The sequence below is a fragment of the Ambystoma mexicanum genome, chromosome 2q, assembly GCF_040938575.1.
Source record: "Ambystoma mexicanum isolate Mex_15411 chromosome 2q, UKY_AmexF1_1, whole genome shotgun sequence".
In the NCBI taxonomy this organism is placed as follows: Eukaryota; Metazoa; Chordata; class Amphibia; order Caudata; family Ambystomatidae; genus Ambystoma; species Ambystoma mexicanum.
Window position 1 is genome coordinate 130,611,278 of NC_090924.1, and position 19,980 is coordinate 130,631,257.

The 19,980-nt window shown below is 48.7% G+C and overlaps 1 protein-coding gene across 1 annotated transcript in view; it reads left to right on the forward strand.

Annotated features, from left to right (window-relative positions):
* The window catches only part of LOC138569235 (BOS complex subunit NOMO1-like), a 1,101,991-nt gene that overhangs the window by 1,032,557 nt on the left and 49,454 nt on the right, over positions 1 to 19,980 (forward strand). The window contains exon 30 of the mRNA XM_069647049.1: positions 16,785 to 16,877. Coding sequence (XP_069503150.1) covers positions 16,785 to 16,877 — 93 coding nt within the window. The remainder of the gene's footprint in view (positions 1 to 16,784; positions 16,878 to 19,980) is intronic.

Genomic DNA, 19,980 nt, shown 5'->3' on the forward strand with positions numbered 1-19,980 from the left:
ACGCGCACACACACAGCCTCTTACGAAGCTTTATCAGTAGTACATGTAACTCAGAAAGAATGTGCTCTGCAAGGCCATGAGAGGGCCGGGATGAATCATTGAAGAGGTATTCCACGATAAGGGAGGTGAGGGCTATAGTCCTTCGCCAGTTCAGATGTAGAAGTTATAGCGGCCCTAGACCCCCAGGCTCCCTAACACAAACATTCCAATACCCCAACCAGCCCAAGACCCCTGGCCATAAAGCTGTACGTTGATCAATTGATCAAGAAGATTAGAGAACGGGCCAGCCAGCCCCCACTAGTGGCCTGTGTGATTTGTGCTGTGAGGTGCCCGGGATGGGTTAAGTAACTAATTTATGCCATGGGTGGGAAGGCCCATGAGACGCTGACGTGTCTGGGAAAGGAGCGGGGGTAGAAAGTTATTGTGACCTCTAAAGTAGCCGCCTCGCTCATGTCCTCGGTACCAGGTGCACTGTAGTGTTAGGAGCTAATGATCTGTATAACCCAAATGCCAATTAAAGTTTTTCTATTTGATGACAACAGAAGATCCCCACGTGGAAGAAGATGATCAGACTATGCTAAGAACAATGGCCTGGTATCACGTATGGAACAGTCTGTTTGTGTATAGGGTCGCACCAACCAGCTCTCTGGATTGTAACCTATGTGATGTACGTCACTGATGATGCTGTGTAACTTTAAAAACTACTGTTTATACCAGAGGGTTCCGTGCTAGCTGGCGCTTAATCGTCTTTTTATGAGAATAAACCTTGTTCTCGTTGCAAGAGGTGTGCTTGGCCTTTTTCTCTAGTGGGTTGTAGTTTTTCTGTTGAGCGTTGAGGGTTTTCTCTACACCTCAAAAATTCAGGATGACAACTCTTCAGGAAGTAATCCCACTGCTGCAACAGGGGGATTGCACGGTCACATTTGATATGAAAGATGCATACTTTCATATTTCAATGTTGCAAGTGCACAGAAAGAATCTCGGGTTCAAGATGGCGAACACTCAATATCAGTTCAAGGTAGTCCCATTTTGGCATTGCCTCAGCTCTAAGGGTATTTACAAAGGTACTAGCTGTAGTGGCAGCTCACTTGTGCAGGCAGTCCATTCCAGTGTACCCTTTTCAATGAATTGCCTTTCTCCTGTAGATTCCTCTTCTGATATCCTTATCTAGCTCTGCTGGCCGGAAAATTCTTTGATGGATGGGGCGGGGGTGGGAATAAAGGACCTCGACTCGGTCGTTGACCCGTCTTGCTCCGTGCTCCATTGTCAGCTCCGGACATGATGTCGGCCGTCGTATGTATACCACGTCACTATGCCCCGTACCTCAGTTCCTTTTTTCCACTCGCTCAACGCGCTACTCCTGAGGAGTAGATACCAACACTATGTTCCTGAGGAGAACATAGTGTTGGTATTCGAGTCCTCAACTCTTTTTCGACAAATCTCTCGTCAGATTTTGTGCTTCTTCTCAACCACGAGATGGCCGCCCCTCGGATTTCGGGTTTTAAACGCTGCACCGACTGCAACACTAAGATGTCGGTGACCGACCCACATGACATCTGTGTGTGGTGCCTCGGCACGGTTCATGACACCGAAGGGTGCTCATCGTGTGGTAAGATGAATCCAAAGTCAGTCTCCAAGCTCGCAATGTGCCGACTGCTGTCAAAATCACCTGCGCGGTCGACTGTTCGGTACTCTGAGGCTGAAACAGAGGGCACTACTTCTGAGAAAGAAAAAGAAAGGCATTGGCGCAAGACGAAGAAGCGGGCCCACTCACGGAGGCACTTTTGTTGTCATCTTCTCCGAAGAAAAGGTGCCACCTGCACTGACGAGACTCCGCCACTTTGTCAGAGAAAGGTAACTCTTAAGGAGTGGGAGGTATTTAAATCGCAAATACTTGCAATGTTCGAAAACAGGCGGCTGTAGGTGCGGCTGCACCCCCCCAAACAGCAGGCTGTGGCGGCGCTCGGTACTCCTGACCCCATGCAGACACATTTACCAACGCCATTGGTAAAGGGCTTCAGGCTCAGTACCAGAAAAGGCACTGAAACCCTCAAAGCCGGGGTCTTTCCGTGAGCCTACTATGGGCGCTTTCGACATCTCTTCAGTGCCCAAGCCTAGCTCGATGCCGACGGCCACCCTGTCGATGGATAAGCCCTCGATCGCTGATGGTCGGCATGCTTCCTTCGGTCTATTATCCCCGACCGATTTGTTAAGCTCCATGGCGTCTATTTAAGGCAATGATTGTGGAGACCACCAAGGAGATGTCAACCCTATGTATGCAGGGGCTGGTGGCGTCGACTATTTCGATGACCAGGCAGACCTCATGGCTTTGGAACAAGCATGACGCTAATGGGCTGGATACATCCCCTCATTTAGAATCGCAACAGGCTCAGTCGTAAACATATGCCCATGCCAAATTTAGGGAACTAGTGGACAAAGTGGTCTACACACTGGGGCTAAATGCTGCAGAAGTTCCAGTCCAGGGATGCGACATAACTGACATCTTGGACGAACGTCACATGCCACTGAACCCCGCTATTGCCGACCCTGTTGCCTCCTTGTGGCAGCATCCCTTCTCCATACCTCTGGTCAGCTCCACTATGACCGGGAAATACAGGCCAGCTATAGGAGACCCATCATGTTTGTCTTCCCACCCTTCTCCAGAAGATCTTGTCATGCAGGCAGCCACAGTGTCCACCAAGGCAGCTTTATACACTTCGAACCTGCCTCCTGACAGGGAGGGCAAGAGACTGGCTGCAATGGCGAAAAAGATCTTCACGTCTGGTAGCATGGCCTTGAAAGCAACTACCTTAGCTTGTGGGTTTGCCAAGTATTCTTTTGGCCTCTGTAAGGTGGTAGATGGAGCAAGCAATCCAATATATATTCCTGAAGGGGAGCTGCAAGAAGGTTTCATACAGCTGGTGGAAGATGGGAATTAGGTGGCCAGGCAGTCGCTGCAAACGTTCCTGGTTGTGGCCGACTATGTGGGCCATTCAATGGGATCGTGAGGAGAGAGGCCTATCGGCGCTCTTCAGGCTTTTCGCCAAATGTCTAGAATAAGTTCCTGGACATGCCCTTTGAGGGCGAATTTCTTTTCAGTCATAAGGCCAAGGACTCCCTACAAAAATAAAAACGTTTAAGATCACAGCAAAATCGTGGGGCCTAGATGCGCAGCCAGCCAAGCCTGCCTTCAGCTTCGTTTCTACGGTCAGGGGCTAAAGGCGTTACGTGCCTCATGGCAGCAAGGCGCAGCTGCCGCATGCCGGCAGGCGCAGAAGTGTTTCTCAGGCTCCGGAAGGTGCAGGGGGGCATCCAGAGGCCCTCTAAGCCGCTTTGATTTTCCCCTCCCACAACTTACCGATTGATGGACGGCTGTCAGCATTGGCCCCATGGCTGGAGATTACCTCTGACGCCGGGGACCCTGGAGCTTGTGCAGTGGGGTTATTGTTTGCCCTTCTTAAGGAAAGTTCCGGGACAGACCCCCACCACCTCCAAGCCAACCGAGACAGGAGCTCAAGGAAGCACTGTGAGCCCTGTTGTTGAAGGGGAGGTAACCGGAGGGATGGCCCTAAAACAGGGTCAGGACTATGGGCTAATAAAGGATGTGAACAGGAAGGGGTCCTGCCTGTCAAGATTCTTTTTCAGTTGCAACTCATTCAAATGCAGGTTTATTCAAATATACGGCATACAAGCAACATACTATTTTTTTGCCATGTAATCCGCTGCTGTGTAAAGTACAACCCGACACTCAATATAGGTAAAGTAGGTCTGTTTTGCATATTGCTGACACTATTTATACTATTTTTTTGTTCATTTTTCTTAAAGGCAATAAAGTTAATCTATGGTCAGTAGTTGACCTATGTAGAGACAACAGGAGGTTAGACGTAGTTATTTCCCTCTGCATGAGTTGTGAAATTACTCCATTTTCACATAAATATAAACATAAATTCTGTGAACACCGTAAACAAAGAAAAAAGGGGGGGGGGGTTCACAGATCACAATGCACACTGTACCATAGCTAAATTAGTATAAACAATTACAATGTTGTCCCAACAATATGGATTAACTGAACAAGAAAGAAAGTTCCCAAAAGGCATTAATTCATGCAGATTGGCCATTCAGTGCAAAACATTGTAAATGCATACAAAGCAGTATCACATGTATCAGAGGAAAGGAGGTGCATACATATCTACACCTAACATGGGGTAACAGATACTGTGTACTAGTGTCTTGGACCGACACTTAAGTTTTGTATGTCTTCCTAGTAAAAGTATAGTCAATATAGTTCATCTAGGAGACAGGACCTTGAGGAGGTCTACTAAAGCCAGGCTAAAGGGTGACCTTGTTATGGGTTTCCTCCGATACATGTGATACTGCTTTATAAGCATGTTGTTGCAGTATGATGCTTGTATGCCGTATATTTGAATAAACCTAAGTTGAATGAGTTGCAGCTGAAAAAAATCTTGACAGGCAGGACCCCTTCCTGTTCACACCTGTTGTTGAAGGGTGCAGTGGAAAAGGTACCTTCCGAGCAGAGAGGATTGGGCTGATATTCCCTGTATTTCCTGGTACCCAAGAAGGGAGCAGGTCTCCGGCCCATCCTGGACCTCGGGGGCCTTGAACAAGTTCCTGAGGAAAGACCAGTTCAAGATGGAGACGTTGAGAGAAATTCTCCACACACTCTCTAATTGCAGGACTGGCTGGTGTCATTAGACTGCAGGACACTTATTTCCATGTGCCGATGCATAGCAAGCACATGAAGTTCTTGAGGTTCCTCATAGGGGACACGCACTATCAGTTCAAGGTGCTTCCCTTTGGGTTGACCTCCGCTCCAAGAACCTTCACCAAGCTCATGGCAGTAGTCACGCTCAACTCAGGAGATCCGTTGTCCACGTATTTCTATACCTGGATGACTGGCTGATCCGAGGGAAGTCGACGTAGCGGGTTTGTTCCACCTAGAGGACAATATTCACTCCTCCACAGGCTGCGCTTCTCCCTGAACTTGAAGAAGTCCCATGTGATGCCAGTCCAGAAGCTCCAGTTCATCGGGGCAGTTTTAGACACCCGGGTAGGGGCGGCCTTCCCTCCCAAGGAGAGAATCAACATCATCGTGCAGATGGTGAACCTGTTCTGGAACCACACCACCTTACCAGTAGCTTCCCTCATACACCTCTTAGGGCTCATGGCCTCCTGTATTTTGCTAGTGCCAGAGGCCAGGCTGCGAATGAGATCTCTACAATGGCGAGGCCAGTGGTCAGAGTACCTCAGAACCCTCATGGATTCCCTCAGGGTGTTCAGGTCAGTGGTTGACTTCCTTGGTTTGTGGGCCGGCAGCAGCAATCTCATGGTGGGGGAACCCTTCCGGCCTCCGTTGCCTCTGGCCTGAGTGGTCAGGGATGCGTCTCTGATGGGTTGGGGCGCTCACTGCAAGGATTTGCAGATGAAAGGCCTTCAGTCAGCAATCAAAGCCAGGTGGCTCATGAACAGGCCGGGGCTGCGAGCCATCAGGTTGGCCTTGAGGGCTTTCGAACCTTCTCTAAAGGGGAAGCATGTCCTGATGCTGACAGACAATACAGTGGCCATGCACTGCCTGAACAAGCATTGTGGTGTGCGCTCCCTCCCCTTCTGCAGAGAGGCGATGCAGCTGTGGTTCTGGCTATTGGAGTACTGGATCTCGGTCTCAGCAGTTCATCTGACTGGGACAGAGAACAGTTTGGCAGATGCTCTGAGCAGGCCGAGCACGGTCTCGCATGAGTGGGACATGTGCCAGGAAGTCCTAGAGGAGGTCGTCTCTCTCTGGGGTAACCCAGCAATAGACCTGTTTGCCACGTAGTCCAACAGGAAGTCCAGACAATTGTGCTCAGGAATTTCCAGCAAAGGATGATCGAGGGGAAGTTTTTCTGGTGGATTGGACCTTCCCTCTCCACTACGCCTTCCCTCCGATTCCTGTCATCCCTTGGCTTCTCAGGAGGTTGAAGAGGGTTCGAGCAGCCATGATCTTGATCGGCCCGCACTGGGCGAGGAGGACATGGTACTCGGTCCTTCTGATTCTGACGATCTTGGTTGCATCGTCGCCCTGATCTCCTGACCCAGTCTGAAGGTTGGGTACTTCACCCAAACCTGGAATCCCTCAACCTACATGTATGGTTCTTGAGAGGATGAGGTGTTGCTGGCTGCACGCAGACAGTTTACGAGATCCCTGTGTGCATACAGGTGGAGAGGATTTGAGGTGTGGTGCAGGGAGCACAAGATTGACACTATCTCTTACCCCACCATTACAGTGATGGAGTTCCTTCTGTCACTGGCCTAAGCAGGCCTTCATGTTACCACAGTCAAAGGATATTTGGTGGCCCTGCCTGTTTTTAGGAGGTCCCCGGATCAAGGTTCCTTTTTTACGATCCCGGTTATTGCCTAATTCCTGAAAGATGTTGAGATTATGTGTCCGCCAACTCCCTTTGTTGTCTCAGATTGGAATTTAAGTCTAGTTTTGACTTTGTTGATGGCGGCTCCCTTTGAGCCCATGCACTCCTGTTCTTTGAGGCTGCTCACTCTAAAGACAGCCTTCTTGGTTGCGATTATGTCCGCTAGGAAGGTCAGCAAATTGCATGCCCTTTGTTGTAAACCCCCATTTTTGCCGTTCTTTTGTGAGAAGGTCTTGCTTAAAGTAAGGCCGGGGTTCCTGCCGAAGATGGTATCTGAGTTTCACCTTTCACATACCATAGACCTACTGGTCTTTTACACACCTCCGCACCCTTCCAAGGAGGAGGAGCGCTTTCATCGGTTGGACCCCAGAAGGGCCTTGAGTTTTTATGTCGCATGGACTTCAGAATTTCAGAAGACTGATCAATTATTTGTGGCCTACTCTCTAGCCAGGAAAGGTCTGGCTGTAACCAAGCAGATGCTATCCCGGTGGACTATGTTATGTATTGAAGAATGCTATCAGTCCACAGGCAGGGAGCTGCCTCGTGGCATCACATACACTTGACCAGAGGGGTCACCGCATCTACAGCCTTGCAAAGGGGGGTTCCCAGCTAGGGACATTTGCCGAGCAGCAACATGGTCCTCACTCTATATGTTTACATGGTACTACAGTCTGGATGTCGCCCATGGGGCTCATGTGCGTTTTCAAAGGGCAGTGCTACAAAATCTGTTTCAATGGATTGCTTTTCTCCCGCAGATTCCTCATCCGATAGATATTCCCTCCAGCTCTGCTGCTTTGGAATTTATTTCGACAGGGGGCGTAGTGGACCTCGACCCGGCTGTCATCCGTCGATCCATCTTTCACAGCATCTGGTCATCAGTTCTGGACGTGACATTAGGTGTCCTATAAATACCTCATCACTGCGCCCCACACATCAGTTCCTTTTTTCCGCACGCTACAATGCTGCTTGGGAACACAGGTGAGTCTTCGACTCTCTCAATGTTTTTGTCAGAAAACCTTTCGCTTTTCAATTCCTCAATCCGAGATGTCAGTCGCTGGGCTATCTGGTTTCAAGCAGTGTACTGACTGTGGCATCAAGATGTCCATCACTGACCCACATGAGTTGTGTCTCTGGTGCCTCGGCATGGGTCACAGGACTGACGGGTGTCAGTTGTGCGCCAAAATGCAACCCAAATCCCTACGTGATCGAGCAGCTAAACTTGCTCTTGGTGGACAGCCCTCTAAATCACTGGCGCGGTCGGCAGTTCGGTCTATGGAAGTCGAAACCGAGGGGAACACCCCCGAAAAACAACATAGGCAGAAGAAGAAATGGTCCCACTCGAGGGGCCATTCTTGTCCTCGTCCAGATAGAAGAAAAGGGGGCACTGCCACCGTCGGGATTCCGATTCGTCGACGGATAAAGGTAAGCCGTTGATGGGGCCTACCACCCACCAAGATTGAGAGGATTTCAAGCCCTCTATGTTGGACATGTTTAAAAGCATGCTGCAGTCAGCGCGGCTAACCTCCACACGCAGCAGGCTTTGCAACCAAGAGCGGTGCTCTGCATGTCCGACTCCTCTAGTGCCACGGTACCGACAATGTTGGCGCCAATAAATCTTTCGATTACGAAAGAGGTTCAATGGAAGCTGCATCACCCATGTGCATCCAAGGATGACTACGCTACTGCGTCTCGATCCCGATCGACACTGACATCCACCATATCGGTGCCGAGAGACAAACCCTCAACGTTGCCTGTGTCGAGAAAACATGCACTCCACAACCCCAGTCCACATTTTGTTATACCATGGCAGATATCTTCGGCGGTAATTATTTTGATAACCAAAATCAGCTTTTGCAGCTGGCTCAAGGCCTTCATGACGCCAGCAGCCTGGACACCTCTCCAGATCTCTAATTCCAGCAATCCCAGCCCTATGTCTATAATATGTCTTGAAAAACGTGTGTATAGGCGCGTTATGCCATAGCATATCATGTCTGATTACATTCTTCTGTGGCGACGATACACGGTTATGACCTTACAGATATCTTAGATGAAGGCCTCACTACAGAACGCAATATGCTTTTAAACTCTGCCATTGCTGATCTATTAACAATTCTATGGCAGCACTCTTGTTCTATTCCTCCCGTCAGCTGTACCATTTCCGGGAAGTATATCCCGGCTAGAGTAGACCCTTCATTCCTCTCCTTTCACTTTTCCCCAGAGGGGCTGGTTATGCAGACTGCCACTGTCTCATCTAGACCTGCATCTTCCACTTCTATCCTGCCCCCCAACAGGGAAGCTAAAAAGGTTGATCCCTTAGCAAAGAAAGCATTTACCTCGGGCAGTATGGCCCTTAAGGCTACAAATGTGGCAAGCAGTTTTGCCAAATACTCCTTTGGTCTATGGACAGCACTTGAAAATGCTGCGCAGTATGTCCCAGAAGGAGGGATGCGCGAGGGCTTCGTACAGCTAGTGGAGGATGGGAAAGAGGTTGCCAGACAGTCGATGCGAACGTGCCTGGACATCAATGACTGTGTGGGCCGATCTATGGCGTCAGCCGCACAAACCTGCTTTCAGCTTCGCCTCTAGGGCACAGGGCTACAGGTGGTATGGTCCTTTTGGCAGGATAGTGCAGCTGCCAGGCAAGGGCAGAAGCGTTTCTCGTGCTCCAGAAGGGGGCAGAGTGGCTTCTAGAGGTCGACAGGCAGCGTCGGTAGAGGGGGTAACCCAGCCTTCGAAGCCACTTTATTTCCCCTCTCTCAGCGCACCAGTTGGAAGACGGTTGACAGAGCATTTGCTTCAGTAGCAGGAAATTACTGGTGTCCAGTCAACTCGTCGAAAAAAAACTGGTCGACTGCAATTTGGTCGACGCAATTTCGTCGAAAACCATTCCGTCGAAAATATTTTTTTATTTATATATTTATTTTTGGGGTTTTCGTTTAGTTAAAAAAGGGGATTTTAGAGAAAAAAAGAAGGTTGGGGGGGGGGGACCCCCCAAAAAAAAAAAAAAAAAAAGGGTTAAAATAGAAAAAAAAAAATTTCGACGAAATGGTTTTCGACCAATTTGCTTCGACCATTTGTCTGGTCGACCAATTTTTTTCGACGAATTGACTGGCAACCAAAATTACTTACAATGCCTGGCCCCTTCAGTTCATTCAGTGGGGTTATTGTCTGCCATTTGTGAGAAAACCACTGGACAGAAGCCCCCCAGTCTCCCCCCGCACCCATTCCAACCTGGACAGGAGCTCCAGGAGGGACTGAGAGCCCTGTTGAAGGGTGCCGCGGAAGAGGTACCTCTCTTGAGCAGAGAGGATCAGGTGGTGTTCCTGATATTTTCTGATACTTAAAAAGGGAGGAGGTCTCTGGGCCTTTATCAAGTTCTTGAGCAAGGACAAATTCAGAATGGTGACGTTAAGAGATTCTCCACGCTCTCGAACTACAGGACTGGCTGGTATCAATAGACCTACAGGATGTTTATTTCCATGTGCCAATCCATCGAAAGCACAGGAAGTTCCTAAGGTTCACCATAGGGGATATGCACTATCAGTTCAAGGTGGTTCCCTTTGGTCTAACCTCCACCCCAAGAGTCTTCACCAAGCTCATGGCGGTAATTGTGGCTTACCTCAGGAAATCCGGGGTACACGTACTTCCATATCTGGACGACTGGCTGATCCGAGGGAAGTCTGCAATGCAGGTCTTGTCCCATTTAGAGGAAACTTGCTTGCTGCCGCACAAGATCACGCCAATCCAGAGGCTCCAGTTCATCGGAGCCGTCCTAGATACCCGGGTAGGGAAGGCCTTCCCTCCCGAGGAGAGAGTAGTCCACTTGACACAAATGGTCGACTTGTTCCAGAACCATGAAACTCTACCAGCAGCTTCCTTCCTCTGCCTCTTAGGTCTCATGGCCTCCTGCCTTTTTCTAGTGCCAGAGGCGAGGTTGCGCATGAGATCCCTGCAGTGACTTCTGAGGAGTCGGTGGTCTCAGTAGCTCGGCACACTCTCAGATCTCCTCAGGGTGTCCGCTTCAGTGGTCAACGACCTGTCCTGGTGGGCGGGCCGCAACAGACTCCTCGTGGGGGAACCCTTCTGGCCTCAGACCGGAGTGGTCATGGATGCATCTCTGAAGGGTTGGGGCGCTCACTTTGCAGGTGAGCGTCCTATGGTTAGCAAAGGAAGCCAAGTGGCACATCAACAGGCTAGTGTTGCGAGCTATCGGGCTTGCACTGAATGCATTCGCCCGTCTCTGCCGAGGAAACATGTCCTCGTTCTGACGACAACACAGCAATGCTCTATCTTAAAAAACAAGGTGGTGTGCACTCCTGCCCCCTCTGCACAGAGGCGATAATGCTTTGGTTCTGCTTGCTGGAGAACTGGATCTCCGTCTCTGCAGTTCATCTGGCGGGAACAGAGAACAACTTGGCGGATGCTCGGAGCAGGCAGGGCATGGTCTCACATGAGTGGGGATGTGTGCCAGGAAGTCCTAGAGGAGGTATTCTCTCTGGGGTACCCCACCAGTGGATCTGTTTGCAACGGAGTCCAACAAGAAATGCGAACAGTTTAACTCAAGAGAATTCCCAGCGAACGGTATGCTGGGGGATGTGTTTCTGATGGATTGGACCGTCCCTCTCCATTACGTGTTCCCTCCGATTCCTGTCATTACATTGGTTCTACAGAGGTTGAAGAGGTTTCGAGCGATCATGATCTTGTTTGCCCCGGATTGGGCGAGGAGAATGTGGTACTCCGACCTCATGGATCTGTCCACCTCGCTGGTTGCCTCAGCGTCTGGATCTCCTAACCCAGTCAGGTGGTCTGATACTCCACCCGAACCTGGAATCCCTCAACCTAGATGCGTGGCTCTTGAGAGGCTGATATGTGACTGGGACCTCTCTGAGGATGTACTTGAGGTGTTGCTTGCTGCACACAGATCGTTCACAAGATCTTTGTACGCATGCAGATGTTGAAGATTTGAGGCGTAGTGCAGTGAATGTGAGATTGACCCCATCTCTCCCCTGCTGATCTCTTGTCTGTTGCATGCACTGGTCACCTGGCAACCCTCTGAATTCGGGCCCAGGTCCCTGCCTGTCCAGTTGCTTAAACGCACTGCCTCTTGGCACCCCCTGCACTTGTGGTCTGTATCTGTAACCTTACAGCCCCTTCTCCTGCACTTATCAGACACTTTTTGTCTGCACTCCTAACACTCGCACTTGCCACCTGTTGGCTGAGCTACTTGCTGTTTTTCTGTTTTTTCTTGTGCTGCACTTATCCATCATTTCACCCTCAAGCCCCTGCACCTCCTGCCTGGCACTTCTCCCTTGCACTTGCGCGATCTGAATATCACTGGGCCTAGTAAGATCGTTGTTTTTTGTCCTCCCTCTGTTTTGCCTCCCTTACCTTGTCGCGCCTTGAAACACTTGTGTATAGGGGCGTTATAAATGTCATATCATATCGCATATCACATAATCTCTTTCCCCACCACTACGGTGATGGAGTTCCTTCTGTCGCTGGCCTCAGCAGGCATTCAGGTCACCACGGTCAAAGGTTATTTGGCGGCCTTGTCTTTGTTTGAGATCCCCCAGATCAAGGTTCATTTTTTACGATCCCGGTATTGGCACAATTCCTGAAAGGCCTTGTAAATAGGTTTCAGCCAACTCCCTTTATTGTCCCGGATTGGGACCTAATCTGGTACTAACATTTCTGATGGCAGCTCCCTTTGAGCTTATGCATACATGTCCATTAAGTCTTCTTTTTTTGAAAATAGCCTTTTTGTGGCTATTACATCCGCTAGGCAGGTGAGCGAACTGCAGGCCTTATGCTGTAAGCCACCCTTCCTGCGGTTTTTTTTTCCGGGAGAAAGTTTCACTCAGTGTGAGGCCTGGCTTCCTTCCTAAAGTTGTCTCAGAATTTCAACTGTCGCAATCCATCGACCTTCCGGTCTTCTACCCTCCTCTGCACCCTAGAGGCGAAAAGGGCATTGAGTTATATTGCGAGGACAGCTAATTTCAGGAGAGATAACTAGCTCTTCGTGGCCTTTTCCTTAGCCCGTGAGGGCCTGCCCATAACCAAGCAGACTTTATCCCGCTGGATTTTTTTCTGCATAGCTGAAAGCTATTAGTCCGCTGGGAAGGAATTGCCAGCAAGCATCAGGGCCCATTCGACAAGGAGTCTCGGCGTCTACAGCTTTACAGAGGGGGGAGTCCCTGTTCAGGAGATTTCTTGTGCTGCAACATGGTCATCCCCCCATACTTTTTCTAAGCAATATATCCGGGATGTGGCTTGTACAGCTGATGCGCTTTTTGGCAGGGCAGTACTGCAAAATTTCTTGGTATAACTTTCTGCCTGCCTCCTTCATCTACTGCTTTAGGATTCTATCAGATGAGGAATCTGCGGCAGAAAAGCAATCCATTGAAGGAGAAATTACTTACCGTAATGTTCTTTCTACGGATTCTTCGGCGGTTGGTGCCCATCTTCTCTTTCACGTTGGCTTGGTGATGGTCTTCTGTCTGTTTTCTATCTTTCCTGCCACAGGTTTCTTTAAAAAAAAAAGAGGATTTTTCTAACGCTACTTGTAGTGTTTGTTGCAATTGTTCCTCCTCCAGAGGTCTATAGTTATTTAATTTTACGGGCTCATTAGCCCGTTGGTTCTCTCTGTTTTCCTATGCAGTGTGGTGTGCTCTGGAAATAAGGGGGAAACTGAGGTGTGGGGCGTAGTGACAAGGTATTTATACGACACCTGATGTCACGTCCGAAGCCGACAACCAGATGCCGAGCAAGACGGATCAATGGTCAACGGGCCGGTTGAGGTCCACTACGCCCCATGTCGAAAAGTTTCCAAACCAGCAGAGCTTTAGGGAATATCAGATGAGGAGTCTGCGGGAGAGGAATCAATAGAAAGAACATTACGGTAAGTAATTTCTCCTGCTGTGAACCTTCTGCCCGCCTCCATTGTTCCACTGCTTTGGGAATCTATCAGATGAGGAATCTGTGGGAGAAATGCAATCCATTGAAGGAGAAATTACTTACCGTAATCCCTGCTCAGAGAGCTTTGGCATTTGGTGCGCGTCTATCTTGGCGAGTAGACACCTGGTGATTGTCCTTGACTGACTGTTTTCTGTCTGGCAAACCGCATGTCATTCTCAATCAATCTAAAAAAAAATATTTTCTTGATTCTGGCTACGGTGGAAGTCTTTCCACCAAGTTTTTTTATCCCGTTGGCTGTTTGGCCTTTTTCTTTTGCCATTCTCCTCTGCAGCAGTCGAGCACAGGGAAAACAGTGGGGATCTGATATACGGGATGTGGCGTGGTATATATACAACGGCCGACGTAAAGTCCGGAGCTGATGATCGAGCAGCGAGCAAGACGGATCGACGATCAACGGCAGAGTCGAGGTCCACTACACCCCCTGTTGAAGAACATTCCCAGTAGCAGCGCTGGATGAGGATATCTATCGGATGAGGAATCTGTGGGAGAATAATCCATAGAAAGAACATTACGGTAAGTAATCTCTCCATCTGAACCACTGGCTCGTAACTGGAGACTCGTACGACACGTGTCTGGGGAACATTAAAAAAACAGTAGATCTCCTCTTCAATCTCAGATTCTCAACATGAAAGTCAAGTCGGCTACCCTGCCAAGTCGGACTATTTCTATGGTCACTAATTCAAACAGAAGACAGCCTTGTCTTCCTCTCCAACGAGAGGGTTCAAAACATGTTCCAGATCCCTCATGTAGCCAGTCGCCAGCTAACTATGCGGAAGCAATGCGCCTACTGCGTATGATGGCATCCTGCATCTTCCTAGTTCCACACGCCCTTCTGCGCATGCACTCAATGGAGGAGTGGCACCTGAGCCAATTGTGTCAGGCAAGCGGTCAGTGGGATGATCTAGTGGTTGCCCCGCCAGCCCTCGTTCAGTCTCTGCATTGGTGGTCCAAGCAAAACCTTGTGAAGGGGAAATCCTTCACCACCCCACCGTGGAAGCCACTTTCACCACGAACACATCTGTCGGGGCGAGGAACACACCTCCTACAACAGCGCATGGCATGTGGTCAGTCAGTAGCATCCAAACGCATCAATCTGTTGAAACGACTTGCAGTGTTAAAAGCCCTGAAAGCCTTCCAAACACACCTACAGGGGAAGACAATTCTTCTCCTTACAGACCGCACCACGGCCATGTACTATCTGAACAAATAGGGGGGCACTCTCTCTCAAGTGCTATCCAAACTGTCCCAGAACATTTGGAAGTGGGCACTCAATCAAATGTTCCTACTATCACAACATGTTCCATGGGAGCACACTCTTCTGGCAGACGTGCTCAGCAGAGACTTGCACCTACCCGTAGAACAGCAGTGACGCTTGCAAAAACATATTCTACTCCACTTCTTTGCAGAATGGGGTCATCCAGACATTGATTTGCTCGTGACTCTGGCGAATGGCCAATGCCCAGATTACACCTCCAAGTACCTGCCGAGACAGTCCAAAAACAGTCTCTGCATAACATGGTCCGGGAGAATTGCCTATGCTCCCTGCCCCAATTCCCCTTAACAGGCTAGTGCACAAGATGGCCCAGTAACAAGTCACGTTGATCCTGGTGGCACCAATGTGGGCTCGACCAATTTTTCTCTCATCTCATGAGAATGTCGGTCTCCCCTCCCAGGAAACTGCCCTGCCCGTACAACATGCTGCCACAAGACCTAGGAAAGACACTGTACCGTGCCCCCAAACACTCAGCTTAGCAGCTTGACTCATGATGTCATAGAGTTTGGGCATCTCCAACTACCTCAACGATGTATGGACATACTTAAAGAGGCACGTAAACCTAACGCCAGACATTGTTACTCCCATAAGTGGAAATGTTTTGTAATTTGGTGCAACTCTAAAAACATCAGTCCTATTGACTGTTCACCTAAAGATATAGTCCTTTATCTAACACACCTATTAAACTCAGGACTTGTTTTAAACTCTCTAAAGGTCCACCTTGCTGCTCTCTCTGCATATACCACATCCCAGAGCAAGGTTTCATGGTGGAAGATTCCTGTAATTAAGGCATTCATGGAAGGGGTAAAGAAACTTCACCCTCTTATTTCTAACCCAACTCCTGAATGGGACGTGAATGTTGTTCTCACAAGATTAATGGGACTTCCTTTTGAGCCAATGCATGAGGCTAGTCTTAAAGCCCACGTATAAGACTGCCTTATTAGTGGGCCATACCTCTATAAGGAGAGTTAGTGAACTGCAGGCTGTCTCAGTTCAAGAACCATTTTTGACTATTCACAAAGATACAGTGGTATTGGGCAAATACCCACCTTTTGTGCCTAAATCCATTTCTAAGTTCCACATGAACCAATCAATCGAACTTCCAACATTCTTTCAGAATCCAACTAACTCAGCTGAAAGAAGCCTTCATACTATAGATCTTGGGAGAGTGGTGGTATACTACGTTGACAAGACTAAGCCACTAAGAAAGACAAGCCAATTCTTTCTCTCTGTCAGCTGGTAGAGAAGGGCTCCCTGTCTCTAAATCAGCAATTTCCAAATGGATTGTTTGTGTTACTCTCTTGCAAAGAGAGACTTGCCCTTTATGCCTAGATCTCACTCTACTCGGAGCTACTATAGCCTTAATTGCAAATGTTCCTCTTGATTGTATTTGCAAAGCAGCTACCTGGAGTTCTGTTCACACTTTCCCTCAACATTACTGCTTAGACACGCCTCTAAACTATTTCTCAGGTGGGACAAGCAGTGCTAAAACAACTCTTTGCTACTGTTCCTTCACACATCCCACCACAATCTCCTGGTACTGCTCGCTAGTCTATGCAAAGCATGTGATTCTAAGCAGATTCACAAGCATCAGAAGACATATATTACTCACCGTAATCATATTTCTGATGGTTGTATCTTCTTAGATTCACATGCACCCACCCTTCCTCCACTCTTGAAGCAGAAGGAACATTGACATCTTACATCTCATTTCTTTACTCACTCACGCATTATGTAAGGCTCCTTCGTGGCAGAACAAAAACTACTGGTGGGACCTCGACACGTTACAGATTTTGGGTACACTACATGTCACATTAGGGATACTCTTACAGTCACCCATGTCGACGTCCCTTTTCGATCTTCGAAAGAAAGATGCAATACTCTGCGATTACCACTAGATGTCGTCAGACTATATGCGCTGCATGGGAATCTAAGCAGATACAATCATCAGAAATATGATTACGGTGAGTAATGTATCTCATTTCTGTGCATGAAGCGCTTATGTTTTACAAAATAGTTTGCAATGTCACTTTTCTTAATGTTATTTCCACATGATAAACTGAGCAGTAGTGAAAATAATTTCCTGATATGTTTACATTGTTCTTTATTTGCAGAGAAAACTACCTGAGCAGGATATTGCTCAGGGTTCTTATATGGCACTTCCTCTGATTTTGCTCTTGTTGCTGGCAGGCTACAACCATGAAAAGGTAGGAACGATACTTTAATTGTTAATTCTGATTTGGTTGCTGACTTTATACATCCTGCATTCCAGATCTCATGGCTTCATGTTGCATATCGATCTATATACATGTTAAAATTAGATGCCTTGACCATCTGCAATGGAGAGTCCTAAACTATTCTGCAATGGATTGCCTTTCTCCCATAGATTCTTCATCAGATGGATATCCCTTCCAGCGTCAGCTGCTCAAACTTTTTCGCTGGGGGGTTCGAGGGGGCGTAGTGTCCTTCGATTCGGCCATCAATCCCTCTTTATCGATACAGCGGTCGACGACTCCGGACGTGACGTCGGTCATCATACATACCACGTTTCTACGCCCCCATACCTCAGTTCCTTTTATCCATGCGCTCAGCAGGCTTCTCATACGGAACAACTCTTTCTCTCAGTGAATATTTCTTTTTATTCAATACATTTCTCGTCTTATTCGATATAGTTTCAGCACTGTGTCGGCTCCCAAGGTATTAGGCTTTAAGCGGTGCAAAGACTGCAGTTTCAAGATATCCATTATGAACCCACGTGCTGTCTGCATGTGGTGGCTCAGCGTCGATCACGTCACGAGGACTGTGGTTCTTGCTCCAAGATGAACCTGAAATCACTACGTGAGAGGGCTGTGAAACTAGCGTTAGGTTGGCCCCTGTCAAAGGTTCCAGCGTGCTCGACCCTCTGGTCATCGGAACTTGAAACTGAGGGGCCTACTCTGGAAAAGGATAGGTTCCATGAGAAGGCCAAAAGCGCTCACATTCGCTCAATCATTCCTCATCCTCCCATAAAAAGAAACCGGGTCTGTGCCTCTGGCACGATTCCGGTTCCTCTGACGAATGCAGAAGTCGGCTTCAGGGCCCACATCGAAAACCGAGTGGCAGGCTTTTGAAGAGCAAATGCTTGATATGTTCAAGAAAGCGGCTGTGGGTATGGATGACTCCTCGAAGCAGCACGCTCCATCGGCTCCAGTGGTGCCCGGAAATCCCAGCCTCAAGCAGACCGTAGCAACACTGGTGCCCTCCGCGCTGATTGCTGTCAAGGCATTGAAGCCGTTACCAGCACAGTCTGGTGTGGATGCATCAGTGTTGATACCCGACTGATCGCATGCGCCTCAGCCCTGTTCCGGATTTATTGGCACTGTGGTGTCGATCTTCGGGAATATCGCCCTCAAGTCGTTTCACGTCAATCCCACATATTCAGGCTCTGGAGGCAGATATTCTTTTCTGATATCAGGCTGACTTGAGATCCTTTGCAGAGGGCTGGCTTGGAGAGGCAGATGGCCTGGACACTTCCCCTGATTTGGAGACTCAGCAAGCCCATCTATAGGCTGCCGCAAGTGGAAAGTATTGTGCCACAGTGGACAGGGTGGTGGAGGTCCTAGGTTGGAGTGCCCCAGCTAGACCTCTTTCAGGATATGAAGTCACTGACATTTTGGATGTGGGAGCCCCTACGGAAAAGTGGCTATTGCTGACCCAAAGGCCACCTTGTGTACGAGGCCTTGTACTACACCACCTGTGAATTCCGAATTCATTAAGAAGTATAAACTGGAAAGGGGGGGACCCAATGTACCTCTCCTCCTATCCTATGTCCGAGGGACTAGTTGTACAAGCAGCCTCAATCAATACTAGACTATGCACATCAACTTCCATTCTCCCTATGGAGAGAGAAGGTAAGAAAGTTGCCGCCCTGGCAAAGAAAATATTTTCATCAGTTTATATGGCCTTAAAGTTGGTCATTGCGTCTTGCGCATTTGTGAAATACATCTTTGGACTGTGGAAAGAAGCAAGCCCACACCTATGCCCATACAAATGCAAAATGTAGGGCCCTTGTTGACAGGGCAGTGGATACCTTGGGGTTAAATACTCAAGCTCTGCCTGTCCAGGGTTAGACCTTACGAACATACTTGATCAGGGTCCCACCACAGAAAGGACTATGCCTTTCAACCCGGCTTTCACCGACCCCATTGCCACCTTATGTCTGCAAGGGGAGATCCCTCTTTTCTCTCCTCTCACCCCACGCTGGAAGATTCGGTTCCACTTCAACTTTGCCAACTGATAGGGAGGGCAAGAAAATAGATGCCCTAGTGAAGAAGAATTTCTCTGCCGGGACCATGGCATTGAAGGCGACTTATGTCTTCTGTGGCTTCGCAAATGGTCTGGTCAAAGGTTTGAATCCAAAAGGATCGAATGCCATAGGGTTGAGTCAATTTGACCTAAAACAAAAGGGTCAAATTTTATTTTTATTTGACATTTTCTATTTTTTTGGGTTTCGGGTTTTGGAAAAAAAAGTGGTTTTTACCACAAAAAAGGGAGTTGCGGGAGGGACCCCGCAAAAAAAAAAAAATCGACCCTTTTTGTTTTCGGTCCTTTTGATTCAACCCTTTTGTAATTCTGTCCTTTGACCTATAACCTTCGCAAATTACTCTTTTGGATTGTGGAAGGCGGTGTAGCATGTGGCCCAGTACATCCCTGAAGGGGAGATGCAGGAGGGTTTCCTGCAGTTGGTGGATGAGAGGAAAGGCAGTGGCCAGACAGTCCTTGCAGACGGGCCTGGACGTGGCAGACTGTTTTAGACAGTCAATGGGATCGGCTATGGTTCTTAGCAGGCAATCCTACCTGCACTCCTTTGGGTTCTCTCCTAATGTCCAGAGTAAGTTACTCAATATTGCTTTCGATGGGGAGAATCTCTTTGGACCGAAGACCAATGGCCCTTTGGAAAACTTCAAGGAGTCCAAGCTTCCCGCAAAGTCCTTCAGCCAACTGTGCAACAGCCGGCCAATCCTGCCTTTTTAGTTTCTCTTCAAGGGGCAGAGGCTACAGGCACTACATCCCCTACGGCAGGAAGGCTCGGCTCCCGCACGTCAGGCAAGAGCAGAGGCATTTCTCATGCTTCCGCAAGGGCCAGGGGGGCATCTAGAGTCCAGCAGACAGTGGCAGTTGCAGCGGCTCTGTCCTCAAAGACGCTTTGATTTCTCCTCCCACGATTCACCATTTGGACGGTTGACCAAGCATTGGGCTCACTGTCAGGATATAACCTCTGATGCCTGGGCTCTGCAGCTCGTGCGGTGGAGTTATTGTCTGCCTTTCTTA